We start from the raw sequence: 19,801 nt of genomic DNA, 5'->3' as shown, positions 1-19,801 counted from the left end.
AAGTTTTTTTGAAATACGTCTTTTTAATAAATCTTTAATTTTTAAGAATAGGTGCATTTGTATTCAAAAGTTTTATGTTTAGTTCCCGACTTTTTGGGATTATGTCCAAAAGTCCATACAACAATTTATTATCATTTATTTTAAATTAGAAAGATAATTTTTAGAAGATTATTTATTCTTCCTAAAATTATTTTTAAATATTTTTTTTTTGTAATTCAAACTATTTTATTTTATAAAAGTATTGAAAATATATATACTTAAAAGAGATCTTAAGGTTCATTTTTAATAACTCATAAACCAAATGCATTTATCGTAAAAGAATCCGGAAACTAAAAGTGTATGTTAATCGCTCCCTTTTCTCCGCAACGATCAGAAGATTCAGAAAGCGGCAACAACGACGATGGAGGGAAGCAAGACGAAGAAGAAATCAGCTCCTATCACTCTGGAGCAATTCGTTTCCATCACAGCCCCACTTTTAGACATGGAAAAGGTCCCATTTCGAAGTTCTTTCTTTTCTTTTTTTTTTTGAATTCCTTTTCTTCTTGGAGTGAAATTTGAGTGTCAAATGAGTGTTGAGTAGAAGATTGTTTGTTTGATTTCTCTAGCAATAAATGTCTATCTTAACAACAATGTTTGTTTTAATCTTCTGCTTGCGAGTATTTTGGGATTGATGAATTGGGTGATGTAACTTTTCTAGCTTTACTAAAATGAAGAATCTGATTTTTGCAGGATGCAGAAATTGCTGCGTCTATTAGCTCAGGTGCAACTAGGAACTTGGAGACTGCCCAGAAAAAGGGTTCTACTATTCTCAACTTGAAGTGTATAGATGCTTCGGTAGTTTTTAACTTCATGTGTTGAATTTTTTGTTGGAAACTGAAATGCAACTCAATGGGATTATGTATTATTTTTCTTTAATATCTGGGTGTTCCTTACATTTCATCTGCCTTGGATTTTGTTGCTAGAGTGGGCTCATGGGAAAAACTCTTCTTGAGTTTCAATCAAACAAGGGAGACGTTCTTCCTCCCCACAAGGTGAGAAGAAGTAGACAGTTCCTTTCTACTAACGAAACTCTAGTTTTGAGAAGTATTAAATTACTTCTAGTTCATTTTTTGTTCGACATTAATACTCTGACTCACTTATGGACTGTGATATTAGTTAGATTTATGCGGTTTAAATAGTGAATAATTAATATGAAATTAGAGGAAATGATATTGCACAGTTTTGAGCTTCTACTCCATATTCACATGGATAATAACATAACTTAAATATTATTTAAGTGATTATGCTTAGAATCAAATGATAGCAAAAGTTTTCAAAGCCCAAAGGCAAGCAAACTAACACATTCTGATTCATGACACCTGCTAGTGTGATGGTTTTCCCTATAAATTTCCACTTCTTCTTTCTATTCTATCTATTTTCCTTTTCATCTTATATAGTTTTGCACCAAATAATTATCTTAGTGTCCCCTCATTTACAATCGAATGCCATTTTTGTTCCTGTATCTGTACTCTTCCCATTCCTTCCCTTAATTGGTGGCATATGTTACTATCGTTGCAGTTTAGCACACATGATGTGGTAGTTTTGAAACCCAACAAAGCTGATTTAGGTTCTCCTTCTCTTGGGCAAGGAGTAGTTTATCGGTTGAAGGTAAGTTCCACTTCAAATAATAGGATTATTTTTCTGTGTGATTGGATTGACATGGATGATTCTCTTTTTCACTGTCGCTACTGTTAATTTAGAGCTAATATCTACAGGACTCATCGATTACCGTTGCTTTTGATGACATCCCAGAAGAGGGCTTAGCTAGTCCTCTACGGCTGGAGAAAGTGGCAAATGAGGTTTGACTGAACGAAGCATTTAATACTATATTGCTTTATTTATTTGTGTTTACCTGTCTAAGAAAGAAATATTTAATCTGTTGTGACTTACCTTTTTCTATCCACTGTATGAGATAATCTGATATTTATTTCTTTTGCAGGTGACATATCGTAGGATGAAGGATGCCCTGATTCAATTGAGCAAAGGAGTGCATAGAGGGCCTGCTGCTGATCTGATTCCTGTATTATTTGGAGAGAGGCAACCATCAATGTCCAAAACTGATGTTAAATTCAAACCCTTCAACTCCAATCTTGATCACTCTCAGGTTAATGACCTGATAATTTACATTTCCGAACATGTTTAAATTTTCATCACAGATTATTGTTCTTTTTCTTTTAAGTGGGTAGTCTGTGGTTATACGTGCATCTACCATTTCGTTCCTAGACAAATAACTCTTTGACTTTGGCTGAGATCTCCCTGTTGGAGAGTTCAAATTAATATTAACCTTTTTTACCTTATGGCTTTATCTTAGTACTATTATTATTATTTTCACTTATGAGGAGGAACTTTCTGTTGGGTATGATGACAATTTTTGTTTGAAGTCTATGTTCTTCCTTGAGGAGTTCACAAAAATTTACCACAATCAGAATAAAGTTACAAAAGGGAAAGGGGGAGATTCTTACAAAAATGTATCTCAAGATGGGTAGGGCTTTTTGCATAAGATCTTTGCAAATCTACTACTCTTTTTATTTTGATCAACTGGGGAAAATTATTCATAATTTCTTCCAGCCTGGCTTGGGATTGACGTTCCATTTGTCCTTCGCTTTTGTTCATTGTTATCCTTAATGCACAATTTTCTTAAGTAAAGGTTCTTGTTCTTGAGTATATGCTTTTGACATCATGGGGAACTTATAGTCTTGCTTCTTGGCATAAGCCTGGTTCAGTATATGAAGTATTGCTCTTTTACTTTCCTTTTGTTTATGCTTACAGTTTTACATAGTTTACTCATTTAAATACCTCTACTGTTGTTCTCTTTTCTTCAAAGAAAGATGCCATCTCGAAAGCCCTATCAGGAAAAAATGTATTTCTGCTGCATGGTCCTCCAGGAACTGGAAAAACCACAACAGTGGTGGAAATTATCTTACAAGAAGTAAAGCGTGGATCAAAAATTCTTGCATGTGCTGCTTCAAATATTGCTGTTGACAACATTGTTGAGAGGCTTGTTCCTCACAGGTAACCAAATACTGTATTTTTCTTGAGTTAATGGGTCAAATGAAAACTGTAATTCCAGAGAAAAAACTTCTTGCCATCATTTAAAGATTATTTAGCCAAGAATGGACATTATGAACAAGGTCTTACAACTGATTATTTATTTATTTTTGCTGAAGACATGAAGCTTTGTTAAAGTAATGAAGGAACGGTGATGAAAAAATGCACATAAACTTATAGATATAAGCTTTTGGATCAGTTTCTTGCACCGGATTCAATATCATTTCTAAACTTTTAACAATTTTATTTCTTTCTTGTGGCATCTATTGTTAATATCAGATATGACTTATTAAGCAAAAATTTTGGCAACAATTGTTTTACCATGTTTTTAACTTTTCATATATCAATAAAAGGCTTTATTACTTTTAAAACGATGGAATAAAGAGGCATTGCTAAAATAAGGCCATCAAAAACAAAACTTCCAGCATACCAAATGATATACAAAACACTTGGAAAAGACTAGTCCAAATAGAGGCTTAAAATCTATACAACCAAAAGAATCAAATAAAAACAGACCTCCAATGGTCTATCATCTTGCATAGCTTGGTTTCGAATCTCAGAAACAGATCTTCAACGGCATTGATAAAAAGGGTCGTTCTTCAACCTTAAAAATTAGGGCTCAAAAGCATAATAATGTATGACACACTGTGGCTCCCACTTCCCTACATAACCGTTGGAGAAGATTCTTTAGTTGAGCAACTTCCTTATACTCCCACTCCAAGGAATGGGCAAAAGTGTGGTTTGTAAAAAAAAAGACCTTTCCTTATACGGGTGAAAAGTCTAGCCTAGTAGTTTATCTGTGTTTATTGCCTCTGAGAGCAATAAAGCTATCTCCAACGATCTTGGACAACTAACACGAAATAACAATGTTTAAAGCATTTATCATCTTCTCCTTTCGAAGCATTTCTTTCTGATTGGTTTCACAAATATTTGCACATAATCTTACATTGATATTTATTTTTGTGCAAGTACATGTATGCACATCCGTGAATGCGGCATACATTTATGTTTGTATGCATGAACGAAAGTAAATAAAAAACATTGTAGGAAAAAAAATTAGTATATCTTTTGATTGAATTGTGATGTTTGACATAACCACTTGGCACTTGGCTAGTTGAGGAATCTTGAATAGACTGCTAATGCCAATCGTGGTTTTTGCCTTTGTGTTCATTTTTCCACCCTGGTGTTATTCTTTGAATTATTTCCTTTTTTCTTTTTCATCTCCAAACGAAATAGACGTGCTAGATATGATCACTTATCTTAACATGCTTATGATTAGAGTAAAGTTGGTGAGAGTGGGACATCCTGCTCGTTTACTTCCTCAAGTGTTGGAGAGTGCTCTAGATGCACAGGTATACATAATCACCTATTTGGCAGCAAGAACTAATTTCTAATTTCCTCCACTGTCCGAGCAATTAACCAAAAAAGTTAAGATAATTTTCTTTTGCACATTATTTTTTCTCTACTTCCTCATGTGAGCATCAATCATGTTGCATAATGAATCCATCTCGAGAAGTTGATTTTAGAAACTAATCTATCTTGGAAATTATAAAAAAAATGACATTGTTTGCTATTTTTCTAAGACTTGAGTCATTCCTTGATTGACCCCTCAAGTTTCTAGTTGCTATCTAGTTCTCTGGCTGATGTAATTTCTGGCCCATTGTGAATTAAAAATTTCTTCTTACAAATTTCTTTGCTATTAGGTCTTGCGTGGGGATAATAGTTCTCTTGCAAATGACATCCGGAAAGAGATGAAGGTAAAACTTTGACAATGCCTACACTTCAGAGTTTTGTTTCTTATCTTTCAAATGTAGCATGTGAAATTGTAGCATGTTATTAGTTTTCTTGTTCCCCTTCCTAACATCTAGGAGCTACGATCTTCTTCTTTTTTGAAAACCTCACACATAGCTTTTTAGCACATTCAAGATGTTGAGAAGAAAGATGGACACACAAGCACTCAAACTCTTTTACAAGAATAGCAGTTAGCTGGGAGCATGAAGGCCTAGAAATCCTCTGAGTGTCTCAACTTTTGTTCTTTTGGTCTTTTTAGTGTTTTGAAGTGAGAGAAGGCATTTTATTACATGGTTTTGGTTAAATTCGGTGATCTTTATCTGTTCAGTTCAGACAGTTTGTTTTTACAACCAGTAGCTCATTTATTCAAATTTTGCTCTGAGCTATTTTGAAAATGGAGAAATGCTTTGCTTGAGTGAGGGTGTATTTCTTTTCTTTGTTTATTTTTTGTATTCTTTCACTTTGGAGGTCTTTTTCTTGAGTGAGTTTCTTGCTTAGTCAGTCCGTTGTTAGTGCAAGTGCTTAGGTGAAATAATTTTCCTCGTATTCTAAAAAGTTATTTTTTCTTGAGCTTCTTCTGAGTTCTGAGCAACTATTCCAGGCTTTGAATGGAAAGCTTCTGAAAGCCAAGGACCGAAACACACGGAGAGAAATCCAGAAGGAGCTTAGAACACTGTCAAAGGAAGAGCGGAATAGGCAGCAGTTAGCTGTAACAGATGTAATAAAAAATTCAGATGTTGTTCTAACAACTTTGACAGGGGCATTTTCCCGCAAACTGAATAATATTTCATTTGATTTGGTAATAATTGATGAAGCTGCCCAAGCACTTGAAATTGCATGCTGGATAGCTTTGTTAAAGGTAATGAGTAATAATGCATGATTGAAGTGTGTATATTGACGACTGTCTAATGCAGTTGAGGCAGATTGTTTCTCAACTGTAGATGTACTAGTTTAGTCTTTTCATGTTATTGCTTGCTACCTTCACATTTTCTTTCCTACATTTATAACTTTTCACCTAAGTTCTGATGTTTTTAGATATCTGAATGAAAAGAGTAGCTGACTTGCTCTTTGGGTAGTGATGATTATCTTAGATATCTCCTTCAAAACAAAAATTTTATGTTAAAAGATGTTCTTATTTGAAATGCAGAGTTTTCTTTTGTTTCTCTAGAAAAAGGAAAATAGGAGAATGCTTTCTAGAAGAGATGATGGATTATTACTCGTTGTTTGTACTTGTATTTGTATCAAGCTAATTTAGAAGAGATGATGTTTGTTTCAGGCATCAAGATGCATTCTTGCCGGAGATCATCTTCAGCTTCCTCCAACAATTCAAAGTGTTGAAGCAGAGAAGAAGGGACTGGGAAGAACCCTATTTGAACGCCTGGCTGAAATGTATGGAAATGAAGTGACGTCAATGCTTACCGTCCAATACCGTATGCACGAACTTATCATGGATTGGTCATCAAAAGAACTTTATGATAGTAAGGTACTTGTATCATACCTGGCTGTGATTTATTGATTGTCCTTTTATCTGTTGGACTTGAAACTTTTTGGCTGATCATGAACAATAAAAGTACGGATTTTGATCCATTGATGAAATGTAGATCAAAGCCCATTCAAGTGTTGCTGCACATATGCTTTACGATCTCGAGGATGTAAAAAAGACATCATCAACGGAACCTACGCTTCTCCTTATAGACATAGCCGGGTATTGATGCCAACTTTAACTGAAAATTGGATATAAGACACAAAGTAATTCCATCTCTCCATGAAGCTTGTCCAGAAGCAAAGATGTGTTGTATACATTTTTGGAAAGAGGGAAAATTACAATGCGGTTCCCCGAGACTAATTTGTTGTTACTAATGCTTGTATAAACTACGATGTTTATAATGATCTTCAGGTGTGAAATGGAAGAAAGGAAGGACGAAGAAGAAAGCACCTTAAATGAAGGTGAAGCTGAGGTTGCTATGGCTCATGCAAAGAGACTGATCCAAAGTGGCGTTCGACCTTCTGATATTGGAATCATAACTCCTTATGCTGCACAGGTACAGAAAGGATCTTTTATTTGAATTGTTCTAGAACTGATCCTTACACAAAAATTCAAACGAACCTAATAGGCCTCTGAGCCAGTCGTCTAAAAGATGGTATTGGAAGCAACGTGTATTTTGCCTTACTACTCCAAATTGCAGGTTGTGTTACTAAAAACGTTGAGAAGCAATGATGACAAACTAAAAGACATTGAAATCTCTACAGTTGATGGCTTCCAGGGAAGAGAAAAGGAAGCCATTATTATCTCTATGGTCCGATCAAATTCAAAGAAGGAGGTATCATCTTTTTGTATAAAAATTTATGATCCTCACATTTTTGTGGGCTTGCACTAGCAAATTCTTCTATAAACATTGCAGGTAGGATTCTTGAGCGACCGCAGACGAATGAATGTAGCTGTGACTCGAGCAAGAAGACAATGTTGTCTGGTTTGCGACACCGATACAGTAACTCACGATGCATTTTTGAAGCGATTAATTGAATATTTCGAAGAAAATGGTGAGTATCTTAGTGCCTCTGAGTATCAGAATGAATAGTAAATGTTTCTGGGAATTTTTCTACTTAGACTTGTATTAGGGGAACTTGTTGAATTTTGAAGTTTCTCCGAACAACAGAAAGTTTGATGTTCTAATATTTATATAGATGATGTTTCATTACAGCATAGTTAGTAGAAAATTTCACTTTAAAAAATAAAATAAACTTTAGGTTATTTCATTATCATTAACCTTTACCATTTTCAGAAGTTTTGTTATTTAAAATAAATTTTCTAAGAACTATTATTTATATTCTTAGTAACCATGAATCTTTGTGAGAACATGGAAAGTTTTAGAATTAACATTGTCTAATCATTAAAGTTGTGATTTTCATTATACTTCAAAATATCAATATTTTATTTTGGAGTTGCACAATTGAAAAACATCAACATCATCATTCTCCTCAATTTTTGTATTTAGATCTCTACTATTATTAGTTAGGTCAATAATGTGTCTCGTCAAAATTTCATAACAATATGTTACTATCAATTTTAGTTCTAAATTGTTTTTTGATTTTACCAAACTCTCATATATATATATAAAAAAAATATTCTAAATGAACCTCACAATCTACATGAACTATTTCAAAAATGATAAACTACCCTTTCATTTTATTTTCTGTCAACTAACATAGAACATGAAGAGAAAATAACAACTCTCATTTTCTTGTAAATGTCTCTATTCCATTTATTTTGTCTGAACATCACTATTTTTACTATATTATACAACCCCTCAAAAAAAAAAAAAAAAAAAGAACTCAAACTTCAAAAAGGTTCATGAAACAAAGTTGCTATTTGTTTTTTGTTAATGTATGATTCTTGTAGAATGGTCTTCTTCAAAATCCCAAATGGAATTGGGCAAACTTAGATCATCTTCGTAATTAAGAAAATGATGATCATATAATTGAAAGTTTCCAAAGTGATTGTCTTCAATATTGGGATGTATTTCCATAATCGAATCCCAATTAAAGCTTTTGTCACTAAGCACTTCAACTTCATCACTATAATCACAATTATTTGATACTTCTGATGATCCCAAACAACATCCTCTATCGTCATTGTCATTGTCATTGTTTTTGTTATTGTCATTGCCTTTCTCTCCTTCTAATTCAATCTCTAATTTTTCATCCTCTTCTTTCAAAATCCCAAGTTGTTGTAGAAACTCATTTAGATCAATCTGTGGCTTCTCTTCTTCTTCCACACTTCTCGTTGCTGTTGTTTTCGTTGTCGTCTCCTCTCTAACAGAAGCTTCCTCGTCTTTCTCTTTCTCGCCCTTGTCTTCAAGTTTCTTGTAGAAAGAAAAGTAGGTGAAACGAAGATTTAAGTATTGATATCAATGAAAATATCTATAAAAATATCCATAACTAAACTATCTAATATTAATAATACTTTTTCACACCATTACATGCTTTTTATATTTTCCAAATACTTTCATGACACAAATTCAAAAATTTAAACTTCAATTCCAAGACTGATTTCCAAAGTTAAGCTTGTCTTTGTCTTCAAGAAACTCACATCCATGATGTTATACATTTCTCCAAAAGTGAACTAAAAAACTCACGAGCATGTTACGTCCATGTTTCGACATCAAAATTCAAATTCAAAATTAATAAAGAAAGAAAGAAGAAATTTATAGAATACCTTGGAAGGAGAAGAAAGGGAATTAGATGAAAGAAAGGAATGAGGAGGTTTAAGCTGCTGAAGCCTTTGATGTATGAGATGAAGACTCATGAAGCTGCCAGTTGTTGCAACGGCAGCAGCTGCCCGATTTGTATGAGGAAACAGAGAAATGAAGTTTTTAGAAGGAACCCATTTCAACAAATTAGATTTATAATCACTAGAATCGTTATTATGATTAGCTAAATGTGGAAGATTAAGATAAGCATGAGGCCCATAAAGCTTAGTAGCAGCTTGATCATAAGCCATGGCAGCTTCTTCAGCAGTGGAGAAAGAGCCAAGCCATAGCCTCGTTCGTTTCTTAGGCTCGCGAATCTCGGCAACCCATTTGCCCCAAGTGCGTTGTCGTACGCCGCGGTACTCGCACGAGGCATTTTGAGGACCACCTTTGCCTCTCGAAGGACCTTTCTTCCATGGCTTGTGGTGAAATGGAGAAGTATGAGGCTTTTTGTTGTCTCTGCCATTTTCCATTGCTCTGTTATACTCTGTTTTCTTTGGGGGGAGTGGAGTGATGAAGATGATTGTGGGAATGTGGTGAAAGGGAGCGGGGTGGAAGGGGGAATTTGTAGAAGTGAAAAACTTCATGGCTTTAAATGCTGTCACGTTTGAGGGTTTTTCTTTGGTCACCATGTGATCGTATATGTACATATGTATGTACGTGTTTTGGTGTTTAAGACGGTTTGAAAGAACAATGTTTTAAAATCAAAGGAAGTTTAGTTTAACGACAATTGACATACATTTTTCTTCTTAATGATCTAGATTCAAATCTTTGTATTCAAAGTTATGTGTTGATGTTTAATTGATATGTTGTAACGTATAAGGTTCAAGATTAAATACCTAACGACCCGATCTCGTTTTGTTTTAAGTTCTCAATAACTTGCTTAGAAGAAAAGGTTTTGAAGATTATTTAACATTACTTATTTTTAGAATTACAAATATCAATGATTATTTAGTAATTTATTACTTTATTGTATATCGTTATCTAAATAATAACGATAATAATAAGAACATCCAATTTCAACAAAGATTAGATATGTGGAAGCTCTTTGCACCAACGATTATTGTACTAGAAAAACAAAGAGTTGATATAATTTTTATTTACATGTATAACTCAACAAGACAATTCAAATAGTGGGTAGGGGTTGGATTAATCAATATATTATTAAAATCTTCTACAACTAATGGTCAAAAAAAAAAAAACATTTAGTCCAATGACTTGAGAGAATCTTATCTCCCAAAATATTGGAAATGCAACCTTCCACCTGATCAGATAAAGTTGACATTATTGGTTCTGTAATTTGTTAAAGACTTTGACATAATCATTTTAACAATTATCTCAAAAAGGGAAAAGGGTTCAAAGGAGGAGGGAAAAAGAGAAAATGTAGATAGAGTGGTTAGGTTGTGTGCTCTTAAAATATTTTTTGGACAAATTTTATTTTAGGTTTTATTATTATTTAAAAAAAGATGAACTTTATGTTTCATTCACTAAATTTCCAAAAAATTAAGCATAGAGCTTAACTGACGGATGTATGCATTAAGGATCAAAAAGTTTGTAGTTCAAATTCTTTCGTTCTTAATTTATATTCAGAAAAATAGTTTTGTTTTTATTGATGAGTTTTGAGTTTTTCTTCTATTTGATTTCTAGATTTCAAAATGTTACATTTTACTTTTAAATTCAGATTTTGTTTGATCTTTGATAAACAAAATTTTATACTCTTACCATTGAGCTTTCACCGATACTTAACTTTTGATTATTGGTTTTAACTTTCAATAGACCATTTAAAAGTAATTATGTTGTGAAAATGTTTATTAGAAAATTGATGAAAACTCAAAGGTAAATTTGTACGATATTGAAATATATGATCGAATGAAAACTAAATTCAACAGGAAAATGTAACATTTTGAATCCTAAAAACTAAAGGAAAACTAAATCCAAATTTAAATATGCAAACAAAAAGAAACCAAACTCAAGAGTTAAACCTAAAAGATTCAAAAAGCCATTTCCTTTTTTCCTTATTTTTTTTGAAGTGACACTTAATCTTCTCTTACTCAAGACACCAACTTAACTTTATAAACCTGTGTCAATAATCCCATACTTTTCATTGTACCAAATGTAATATGGAATTTGGAAGCCAATGATGTTAGACTAATGAAGTACAGACAAGAGAAGAGAAGTGAAACAGATCAGAAACAAACAATATAATAAAAGAGAGAGGAGAAAGGTAAGAGAAAATTAAATGAAGTATGAGAGAGAAATGTTCATTGGATTCTGTATTGGAGAAATGTGAGTGAGTAGAAGAAGAAGAGTGGAGAGTGAAGAGTGAGTGAAGAGAAAATCACCTCAGTTTCATTTTGAAGTTCACGGGCTCTTCTTTTTCACATGTCTTTGTGCCATGATTCTTGAGACTCATCTTCATCTTTATCCCATGCTCATGTTTCCTTCTCTCTTCTTTTCTTTTCTCTCCCTCTTATGGAGTTTGAATTGCTGCAATGGAATGGAATCAATCCCCTTCTTTCTCTAAGAAACACGTGTTATCCACATCTAATTGAATGCTCCTGATCTCAACCCATATCTCACATCAGTCAAAATATCATAATGTATCTAAAGTATGGTTAGTTAAAAGTAAAACTATACATTCTACTATCTCAAAGACGAAAAAATCATTCAATACACTAATCCAACTGCTCAATACATTGTTAAACCTTCCTCAAAATGACTTTTGACAAGTTGCAGACTATGTCATGTCATCTTTCTTGTGACTCTAGTCTTCTTCACTAGAAGTCAAAGCTCTAAATGAAAGTAAAGCCAAAAGTGTATCCTACCAGATGATTGTGAAATGATGCACTGAAACTCATTTGAGATACGATGGTAGCTAAACTCTGATGCAAATTTGGTGCAGTAACGACCAAAACTTAAACAAATAACTCTTTTGGTGGCGTATTTGAAAGACTTGGGGTCTTTTGAAATGGTGGTTATTGAACTTGTGTGAGAAACTTGAGTACTGTTCTAAGAAGAAGAAAAAAGAGCAAAAGAAGAGATGAATACAGAACCCATCACAAATTCATCCAGGATTTTTAACAAGGTCCATGGCCTTAGAGTACATGTCGGATATTATATTAAATTTAGTAATTTACCCTCACCTATCCGTTTAAGTTTTTATGAATTGGTGATTTAAGATAGCATCAGAGCATGTGGTTTAAGAAGGTTTTATGTATTCAAACCCCTACAATATTATTTTTTGTCCATTTCATATTGATTTTCACTTGTTAGATCTTTCTTGATATTTTTAAGTCTACAAGTAAAGGAAAGTGTTGTATATTATATTAAATTTACTCTCACCTAACAATTTAAGCTTTTAGTTGAACGGTGATATAAAAGTACAAAATGTTAAATAGGTAACTTATAAAAAAGTTAAGCCAGAGTAGTATATTAGGTCAAATAAATCCAGCCCAGATAGAAAACTGATAGTTTAAATTTGGACTTCGGATGCATAGAAGATCAAAAAATAGAGGATCACAAGACTTGGGATTCCATGGTATTAAGCACTTATTGTGCAGATACAAGTTTTAGACTTTAAAATAAGATTACGAACTAAGCTCAAAATTGAAAAAGAAATGAAAAGTGAATAGATCTCTTGATTACTCAAAAAAGTACATATTCGAGCATCCAAATCTCTACTTTTGTAGTCTTTTTCTTTTCACATCTTTTGACTGGTCAAATTATATTAAGTTTGCAACAGATTAATAACTTAAACCTTGAAAAAATCGATTGCTATAAAACTCATGAGGAAACCTTAAGAAACAAGAACTTAATTTGCCCCACTGATATGAGCAGTCAAGGGCAGATGAAAATGTATAACTGAGCAGAATGAATGACAATAGGTTCACTTAAACTTTGAACTTCTGGACAAGTTCCTCCACTTATCTTTAAGATCAATTGATGTACGATCTTTTAGAGACACATTACTACCAAATTCTAAAATCTTTTTCCACGGTATGGTTGGACTTCTGTTAGAGCTAGAGAATTTTTGAACTCCCTTCTGCGGTGATACAAGTAAATCTTAAAGTAAATGAGTACAATGACATGCAAGAAAATTACAATCCAAAAGTAAAAATGATAAACATGAAAAAAGAACATAGAAAAGACTATTTGATAACTTTTTTGTTTTCTAGGCCATATGAACACATGAGCAAGCAACAAAATCAAAATATTTAATTATGTTACACAGAAGTAAGTCAGTCACGATCGAAAAGCCATGATAAGCAAACGTATGGAATTCATTTTGACCATACAATCTTTATTTTAAATAGAAGCAATGGATAAAAGATGACTACCAATAGTGTCTCTTCCTCCACAGCAGTTCAGAGCAGTTTCTTCCGTATTAATGGATGAGTTTCTGAACTTGTACTGCACAGAAAACAGAGTTCGGCATTAGTGTTTGTTAAATGCGATGAGCACTAAAGAAAAATAGCCCTCAGAACTTGAGCATGAAGTGCATATAAGAAATTTTAAATTTCTTTAAAAAATAATCACTATGAACTGCTGAGGCACGCAGAATTCAATGAAGGCACCTCATTTCTTGGAAGCGAGGTGTAGAGAATGGCAATTTAAATTTCACTACTTTATTATGGATTCTAGTCATCCGGTTAATACAACTGTTATATCCTTGAAATTACATATTATCCTAAACCAAAATAACAATGGGGTGCGGGGGGAAGAGTACTAAAACTAACTACTGTTTAAGTATGAAGAAACTAACTGATGATATTTCTGTCGAAATCTTATGGAGTATCTAGAAATGATAGATTCATCATTGCCATCATCAGAAGATTTTTCTTCTTCAGTGATAATTGCACAAGCAGCTTCATCTTCATTGTCATTAATTTGGTATTGTAAATCTTCCTCCACAGCTGCTGGTTCAACTGGCTCACGATCTTCATGCAGAATTTCATGAATGCCATGCTGCTTTGTGGCATTTTCACCATCTTCCAGTTGTGCAGCATTGCCTTGAGACTCTTGATCCACCAATTCCACTGCTGTATTTCCGTGACACTCTTGGTCAACCAATTCTGCTGCTGTGTTTCTGGGACACTCTTGGTCTACGAATTCATTGTCGTCTTTCTCACTTGATAGAACATCAGGGGCTACTCTCAAAAGACTTGACTCATTTTCCCTATGATTGGTATTGGCAATATACATCTGCTTTGACAGCACTATTGTTTGCTCTGTATCTGTAACTGACATGGATATTGTTCGCTCTGTATCTGTAACTGACGTGGATTGATGGTCAACAACTTCGTTTACATGTTCTCCGTCTACAGTTACTTGATTGTCTTTATTTTCCATGTCCACATCTTCACAAATTTTAGCAACATCCTCAACTCCAGCTCTTCGTGAAGGATCAAGATCTTTTGGTTGCAATACCACTTTAAAACCTATTGAGTGATGTTCCAAAGCACTACGAAAAAAAGAAGTAACATTTTTCTTTGCCAATGCAGCATGCTTCTTAGCTTCAAGGTATTCTGATATAGCAAATGAATACAAGCAGAAAGGACAACGAAAGTCACTTTCATCGTTCATCGCAGCCAAGGAACCCAAGCACTTGGCATGAACCACCAAAGGACAATCCCCACAATTGCAAGAAAGCAACTGACCGCCTTCGTTACACTTCACACAAACTGTTAACTCGGTCCTGTCAGCTACTAGAGAAGAATCCAGATCAACCATACATTGAGAACTAAGGAATTCCTTTTTTCTCATGGCAATATCTACTGTTTCGTGATATTCATCAGTATCACTCAACATATCTTTCTCTTCCTCATCAGGAATCATGCCAACATCACTATCCGTAGCAACAGTTGTTGACATAAATCCACTATGAGACACAGGATTCATTTCATTTACATGATGATCGTATCCAAAGTCACTTTTGGAATTGTTAGGGCTGGTGTTATCCAGGTTTCCTTCAGCAGGAGAATGATTAGGTGCTTTTGGTTCAAAAGGCAGTTCACTTCCATCTCCCACTTTCTCGGCACCAACAACTTCAAGCGTCTCACCATCTTGTGTACTACCCAACACAGTATAACAAGGAATACCCGATTCACCTAGATGCAATTCATCAGTAGCAGTACATTGCGCACCATTCTTTGACCCAGAATGCTCCTCCTCTACAAGTTTGTCTTCCACCAAATTTATCTGATGTCTATCTAAGTGATCAATATCATCTCTCTCAATTTGCGGCCCACTTCTTTCAGATGAATCTTCATCAGTAGCAGTAAACTGTCCAGACTTCTTTGACCCAAAACCCTCCTCCTCTACAAGTTTGTCTTCCTCCAAAGTTATCTGATGTCTATCTAAGTGATTGGTATCATCTCTCTCAATTTGCGGCCCACTTCTTTCAGATGAATCTTCATCAGTAGCAGTAAACTGTCCTGACTTCTTTGACCCAAAACCCTCCTCCTCTACAAGTTTGTCTTCCTCCAAAGTTATCTGATGTCTATCTAAGTGATTGGTATCATCTCTCTCAATTTTCGGCTCACTTCTTTCATCAGATGAATTTTCAACAACCTCTGTTCCATGTGAAGAAGCCACTTCCTGTCCTGAATACAAATTATGTGCAGAGTGATGCTTAAGCTTCTTAACATTTATGAACCCATCATCACAACCAGGTAACTGTCCAGCCTCATCTTCAGATGTAAATTCAATGCTACTCCTTTTAGAAGGTAATAAACTAGAGCTAGACGGGATCACGACTGACATTCTTCTTTCATCCTCAAGTAGAGGGCTTACTTTACCTTCTTTTTTACCCTGAGGACTAGAGGAGCTATTATCAAGTCTCCTACCAAGCTCAACACAATCCTCATTATTCAGAGAAGTGCCATCCCTCTTATTTATGGGTGTCAACCCACTCTTCGGCATTAAGAAATTAGCATAAGGATGTGTACCATCGAGAATTGAATCTTTCAGCTGTAAAAAAAGAAATAAAACGACCATGTTATACATGACCATACATGAGGAAGAGGATGGAAGCAAATAAATCAGAGAAAAGTTTTAAATTCTCTTCACCTGAAGTAATGTGCAACGCATGGATGCTCTTTTTTGGTCAATGAAAGGCTTAGCATCCCATTTGAACATATCTGGTCCAGCAACTCCTAAGGCAGATTTTGGAGTCTAACAAAAGCCAAAAAGAAAAAAGATGAAATTTCTTTTTCAATGCATACCCAGTTCTAGAAAGCCAGAAAGTGTTTATCTGATAAGGAAATACCATAGGGCCTGGAAATTAAGAAATCTAATACGAAGTTTTTGAAACACTATTACCTCATTATAGATGCGTTTAACAACATCTAGACAGCTCTCAGATGAATCAAACATAACTTTTGATTCTTGAGCAGGACGACCATTTTCTCCAATATCATCTAAAGGACCAAACAAACCCTCCAAGCATTTCAAAGCAACCATCTCCCCAGCATTATTTCTTGTACCATCAAGTAATTCTGAAGCCGTATTAATTACATCTATAACAAGGGAAAATAATCGAATTATAGAATTAAAACACACAACAAGAGAAAGAAAGAAAGAAATAACAAAAAAGGATTCTAATTCTAAAGCGGAAATAGAGAAGTAATACCATGTAATAGAGATGGTTTCACTTGATCGAAACTTGCAAGGGCTTCGATGGTCCAACGCCAAGCAAGAGCTGAACTAGAAGCAGATCCAGTTTCGTTCTCCATTGGAAACCAATACACAAACCGAAAAAAAATTCAACAAACTTGCTGCATTCGCAATATTATTTTAAAGGAAACTATGAAGTATGAAGGGGTTTATTCATCAGGCTATAAAGACGATGATTTTATGGTGTTGGGGTATTTTATTGAGCCGTCGAAGTTACAAAAACGAACGATTTACGAACTATGAGGGGCTAAATAACAGAGGAATTCGAAGGCAACATGGAGATTCCGATGAACGACAACAAGATGAGCGAAGAAAACCGAAGGAGATTCTGAAGAACGGTGAAAGAGTTCGAATTTGTCGTTGCCATGAAAATTTCTTCTTTTGAACTATCCTTTTCTCTCTCTTTCTTTATTGGAAGAGATTTTCCCTTTCTTTATATATATAGTTTTTAGGAAAAATCACACCTTTTTTATATTAATTTTTACTTTGACTAAATTATATTAAAAATAATTCAAGGATTGTAAAAAACGATTAGGCCTCTTTTACGAAAATCGTTAATTTGAAAGTTACTACTAAAGTTTTGAAAGTATACGTTAACTTAAAAATGCTACTTTTGCTCTAGATATTGAGTTCTTGGTGTTTATTTGTAGAGTGGAAATGTAAAAGGAGGATTTTGAAATAGAGAAGTTCCTAAAATTCTTAATGCTTCTCCCAACTTCAACCGCCATTAAACCCTTACAAAGCCCTCTTAATCAAAACAGCTTTCAACAAAACTACAAGCAAATTTGCAACCTTCTTCTTTCCTTTACCCGTTCCCGATCACTCCGTCAAGGCCTTCAGCTCCATGCCCACATCCTCAAATTCGGATTACAAACCATTCCTGTCGTTTCCCATCATCTAATCAACTTATACTCCAAAAACCAATTGCCACTTTTATCTCTGCAGGTTTTTGATGAAACCCCCAAAAAATCTTCCACCACTTGGAGCTCTGTTATCTCTGCTTTTGCCCAAAATGAGGCCCCTTTGCTTGCTCTTCAGTTCTTTCGTCGAATGTTGAATGATGGGGTTCGTCCTGATGATCATATTTATCCCAGTGCCACTAAGGCTTGTGGGTTTTTGTGTAGATGTGAAGTTGGGAAATCAGTACATTGTCTTGCTGTGAAGACCGGATATTATTGTGATGTGTTTGTTGGAAGCTCGTTGGTGGATATGTATGCCAAATGTGGAGAGATTGGGGATGCGCGTCATTTGTTTGACGAAATGCCTGAGAGGAATGTGGTGTCTTGGAGTGGGATGATTTATGGGTATGCTCAATTGGATGATGGTGTTGAGGCATTGACATTGTTCAAGCAAGCTTTGATTGAGGATGTTGATGTTAACGACTTCACATTCTCGAGTGTGATTCGTGTTTGTAGTAGCTCCACACTTCTTGAATTAGGGAAGCTGATCCATGGATTATGCTTGAAGATGAGCTTTGATTCCTCGAGCTTTGTTGGGAGTGCTTTGATTTCTTTGTATTCCAAGTGTGGGGTTATTGAAGGGGCTTACCAAGTTTTTGATGAGATACCCACTAGAAATCTTGGTTTGTGGAATTCAATGCTGATAGCCTGCGCTCAACATGCTCATACACAGAGAGTGTTTGGTTTATTTGAAGAAATGGGAAATGTGGGGATGAAGCCGAACTTTATTTCTTTTTTGTCTCTCCTCTATGCTTGTAGCCATGCGGGATTGGTTGAAAAGGGACGAGAATACTTCAGTTTAATGAGAGATTATGGGATTGAACCAGAAACTGAGCACTATGCCTCCTTAGTGGACTTGCTTGGGCGAGCTGGAAAGTTACAAGAAGCAGTTTCCGTGATCAAACAAATGCCAATGCGACCCACTGAATCTGTTTGGGGAGCTTTGTTAACAGGGTGTAGAATCCATAAAGATACAGAAATGGCATCTTTTGTGGCTGATAGAGTATTAGAAATGAATAGTACTAGCTCAGGTTTACACGTTTTGTTATCTAATGCATATGCTGCTGCTGGAAGATACGAAGAAGCAGCCCGGATGAGGAAAATGCTGCGCGACCGAGGCGTGAAGAAGGAAACTGGTTTGAGCTGGGTTGAGGAGGGAAACAAAGTTCACACATTCACTGCAGGTGATAGATCTCATGCTAAATGGGTAGAGATTTATGAGAAACTGGAAGAGTTGGAGGAGGAAATGGAGAAAGCTGGCTATGTTGCAGACACGAGTTTTGTGCTGCGGGCAGTCGACGGTGAGGAGAAAAGTGAGACTATTCGATATCACAGTGAAAGATTAGCCATCGCATTTGGACTCATTACCTTTCCACCAGGAAGACCTATAAGAGTTATGAAGAATTTGCGTGTTTGTGGTGATTGTCATGCAGCTATAAAGTTCATGTCCAAGTGCTGTGGAAGGGTTCTCATTGTTAGAGACAATAACAGATTTCATAGGTTTGAGGATGGAAAATGCTCATGTGGTGATTATTGGTGATTTGATATTTAATTCAAGGAGGAGCTTACAACATGATCAAGTCACTCCCTAATGCTTGCAATGCAAGTGGAGAAGCAAGAATACTTTCTATATATCAAAAGGTTAGGGTTGCTAGGTAACGTTTTTTTATTTTTGTTTTCGAAAATTAAATCTATCTCTTCCCAAAATTTTGCCATCATTTGCATCTTTTTAATAGCAGAGTTGAATTTGAAACCAAATTTCAAAACAAAAACAACTTTTTTTTTAAACTACTCTAGCTTTCAATTTTTGTTAAACTTTAGAATCGGGAGATTTTGTTGTATTGAAATTAGAAAAGTTTCTTTCGCTAATATACTGTACCAACCTATTTAAAAAAAATTAGTTCAAACTATCAATTTTAAGATTGTAATTGATGTCTTATCTGCTCCTCGATAGCTACTATTCTTTAAATATCAAAGAAAGAAAAAGGTAGATAAACAAATTTGATTTAAATGAATTCTATTTTTTTTAGTATTTCGATT

At 34.8% G+C, this 19,801-nt stretch overlaps 4 protein-coding genes across 6 annotated transcripts; 2 read left to right on the top strand and 2 right to left on the bottom strand.

Moving 5' to 3' along the window:
* Window positions 1-286: 286 nt before the first annotated feature.
* Window positions 287-7,579, top strand: LOC103486807 (uncharacterized). Its single transcript, XM_008444897.3, has 15 exons — window positions 287-490; window positions 730-834; window positions 963-1,031; window positions 1,558-1,647; window positions 1,755-1,838; window positions 1,979-2,143; window positions 2,864-3,051; window positions 4,367-4,439; window positions 4,791-4,844; window positions 5,480-5,737; window positions 6,155-6,361; window positions 6,480-6,583; window positions 6,776-6,920; window positions 7,065-7,199; window positions 7,281-7,579. Exons 1-15 carry the CDS (start codon window positions 401-403, stop codon window positions 7,455-7,457), a joined length of 1,944 nt encoding a protein of 647 aa, XP_008443119.2. The 5' UTR covers window positions 287-400; the 3' UTR covers window positions 7,458-7,579.
* A 91-nt stretch (window positions 7,580-7,670) lies between these two features.
* On the bottom strand, window positions 7,671-9,836 carry LOC103486810 (dehydration-responsive element-binding protein 2F). Its single transcript, XM_008444902.3, has 2 exons — window positions 9,095-9,836; window positions 7,671-8,741 (listed from the first exon to the last, which is right to left on the bottom strand). The coding sequence occupies exons 1-2, from the start codon at window positions 9,776-9,778 to the stop codon at window positions 8,259-8,261; spliced, it is 1,167 nt and encodes a 388-aa protein (XP_008443124.2). The 5' UTR covers window positions 9,779-9,836; the 3' UTR covers window positions 7,671-8,258.
* Window positions 9,837-11,375: 1,539 nt separating this feature from the next.
* LOC103486808 (uncharacterized) lies at window positions 11,376-17,207 on the bottom strand. 3 transcript variants are annotated; one of them, XM_008444899.3, is made up of 6 exons: window positions 16,759-17,207; window positions 16,449-16,645; window positions 16,197-16,301; window positions 13,891-16,097; window positions 13,466-13,538; window positions 11,376-11,686 (listed from the first exon to the last, which is right to left on the bottom strand). In XM_008444899.3, the coding sequence occupies exons 1-5, from the start codon at window positions 16,859-16,861 to the stop codon at window positions 13,493-13,495; spliced, it is 2,658 nt and encodes an 885-aa protein (XP_008443121.2). In that variant the 5' UTR covers window positions 16,862-17,207; the 3' UTR covers window positions 11,376-11,686; window positions 13,466-13,492. The 3 variants fall into 3 exon arrangements, with proteins under 3 accessions (XP_008443121.2, XP_050939973.1, XP_008443120.2); XM_051084016.1 differs by lacking the exon at window positions 11,376-11,686 and adding an exon at window positions 12,645-13,170; XM_008444898.3 differs by lacking the exon at window positions 11,376-11,686 and having other exon boundaries at window positions 13,255-13,538.
* Window positions 17,208-17,290: 83 nt separating this feature from the next.
* LOC103486811 (putative pentatricopeptide repeat-containing protein At5g52630) lies at window positions 17,291-19,337 on the top strand. The gene has a single exon (XM_008444903.3). It carries the CDS (start codon window positions 17,505-17,507, stop codon window positions 19,299-19,301), a length of 1,797 nt encoding a protein of 598 aa, XP_008443125.2. The 5' UTR covers window positions 17,291-17,504; the 3' UTR covers window positions 19,302-19,337.
* The last annotated feature ends 464 nt before the right edge of the window (window positions 19,338-19,801 follow it).

This window comes from Cucumis melo, chromosome 4 (genome assembly GCF_025177605.1).
Source record: "Cucumis melo cultivar AY chromosome 4, USDA_Cmelo_AY_1.0, whole genome shotgun sequence".
Lineage (NCBI taxonomy): Eukaryota > Viridiplantae > Streptophyta > Magnoliopsida > Cucurbitales > Cucurbitaceae > Cucumis > Cucumis melo.
Note: the sequence above shows the minus strand (reverse complement) of the source record. Positions and strands in the feature narration are given on the sequence as shown.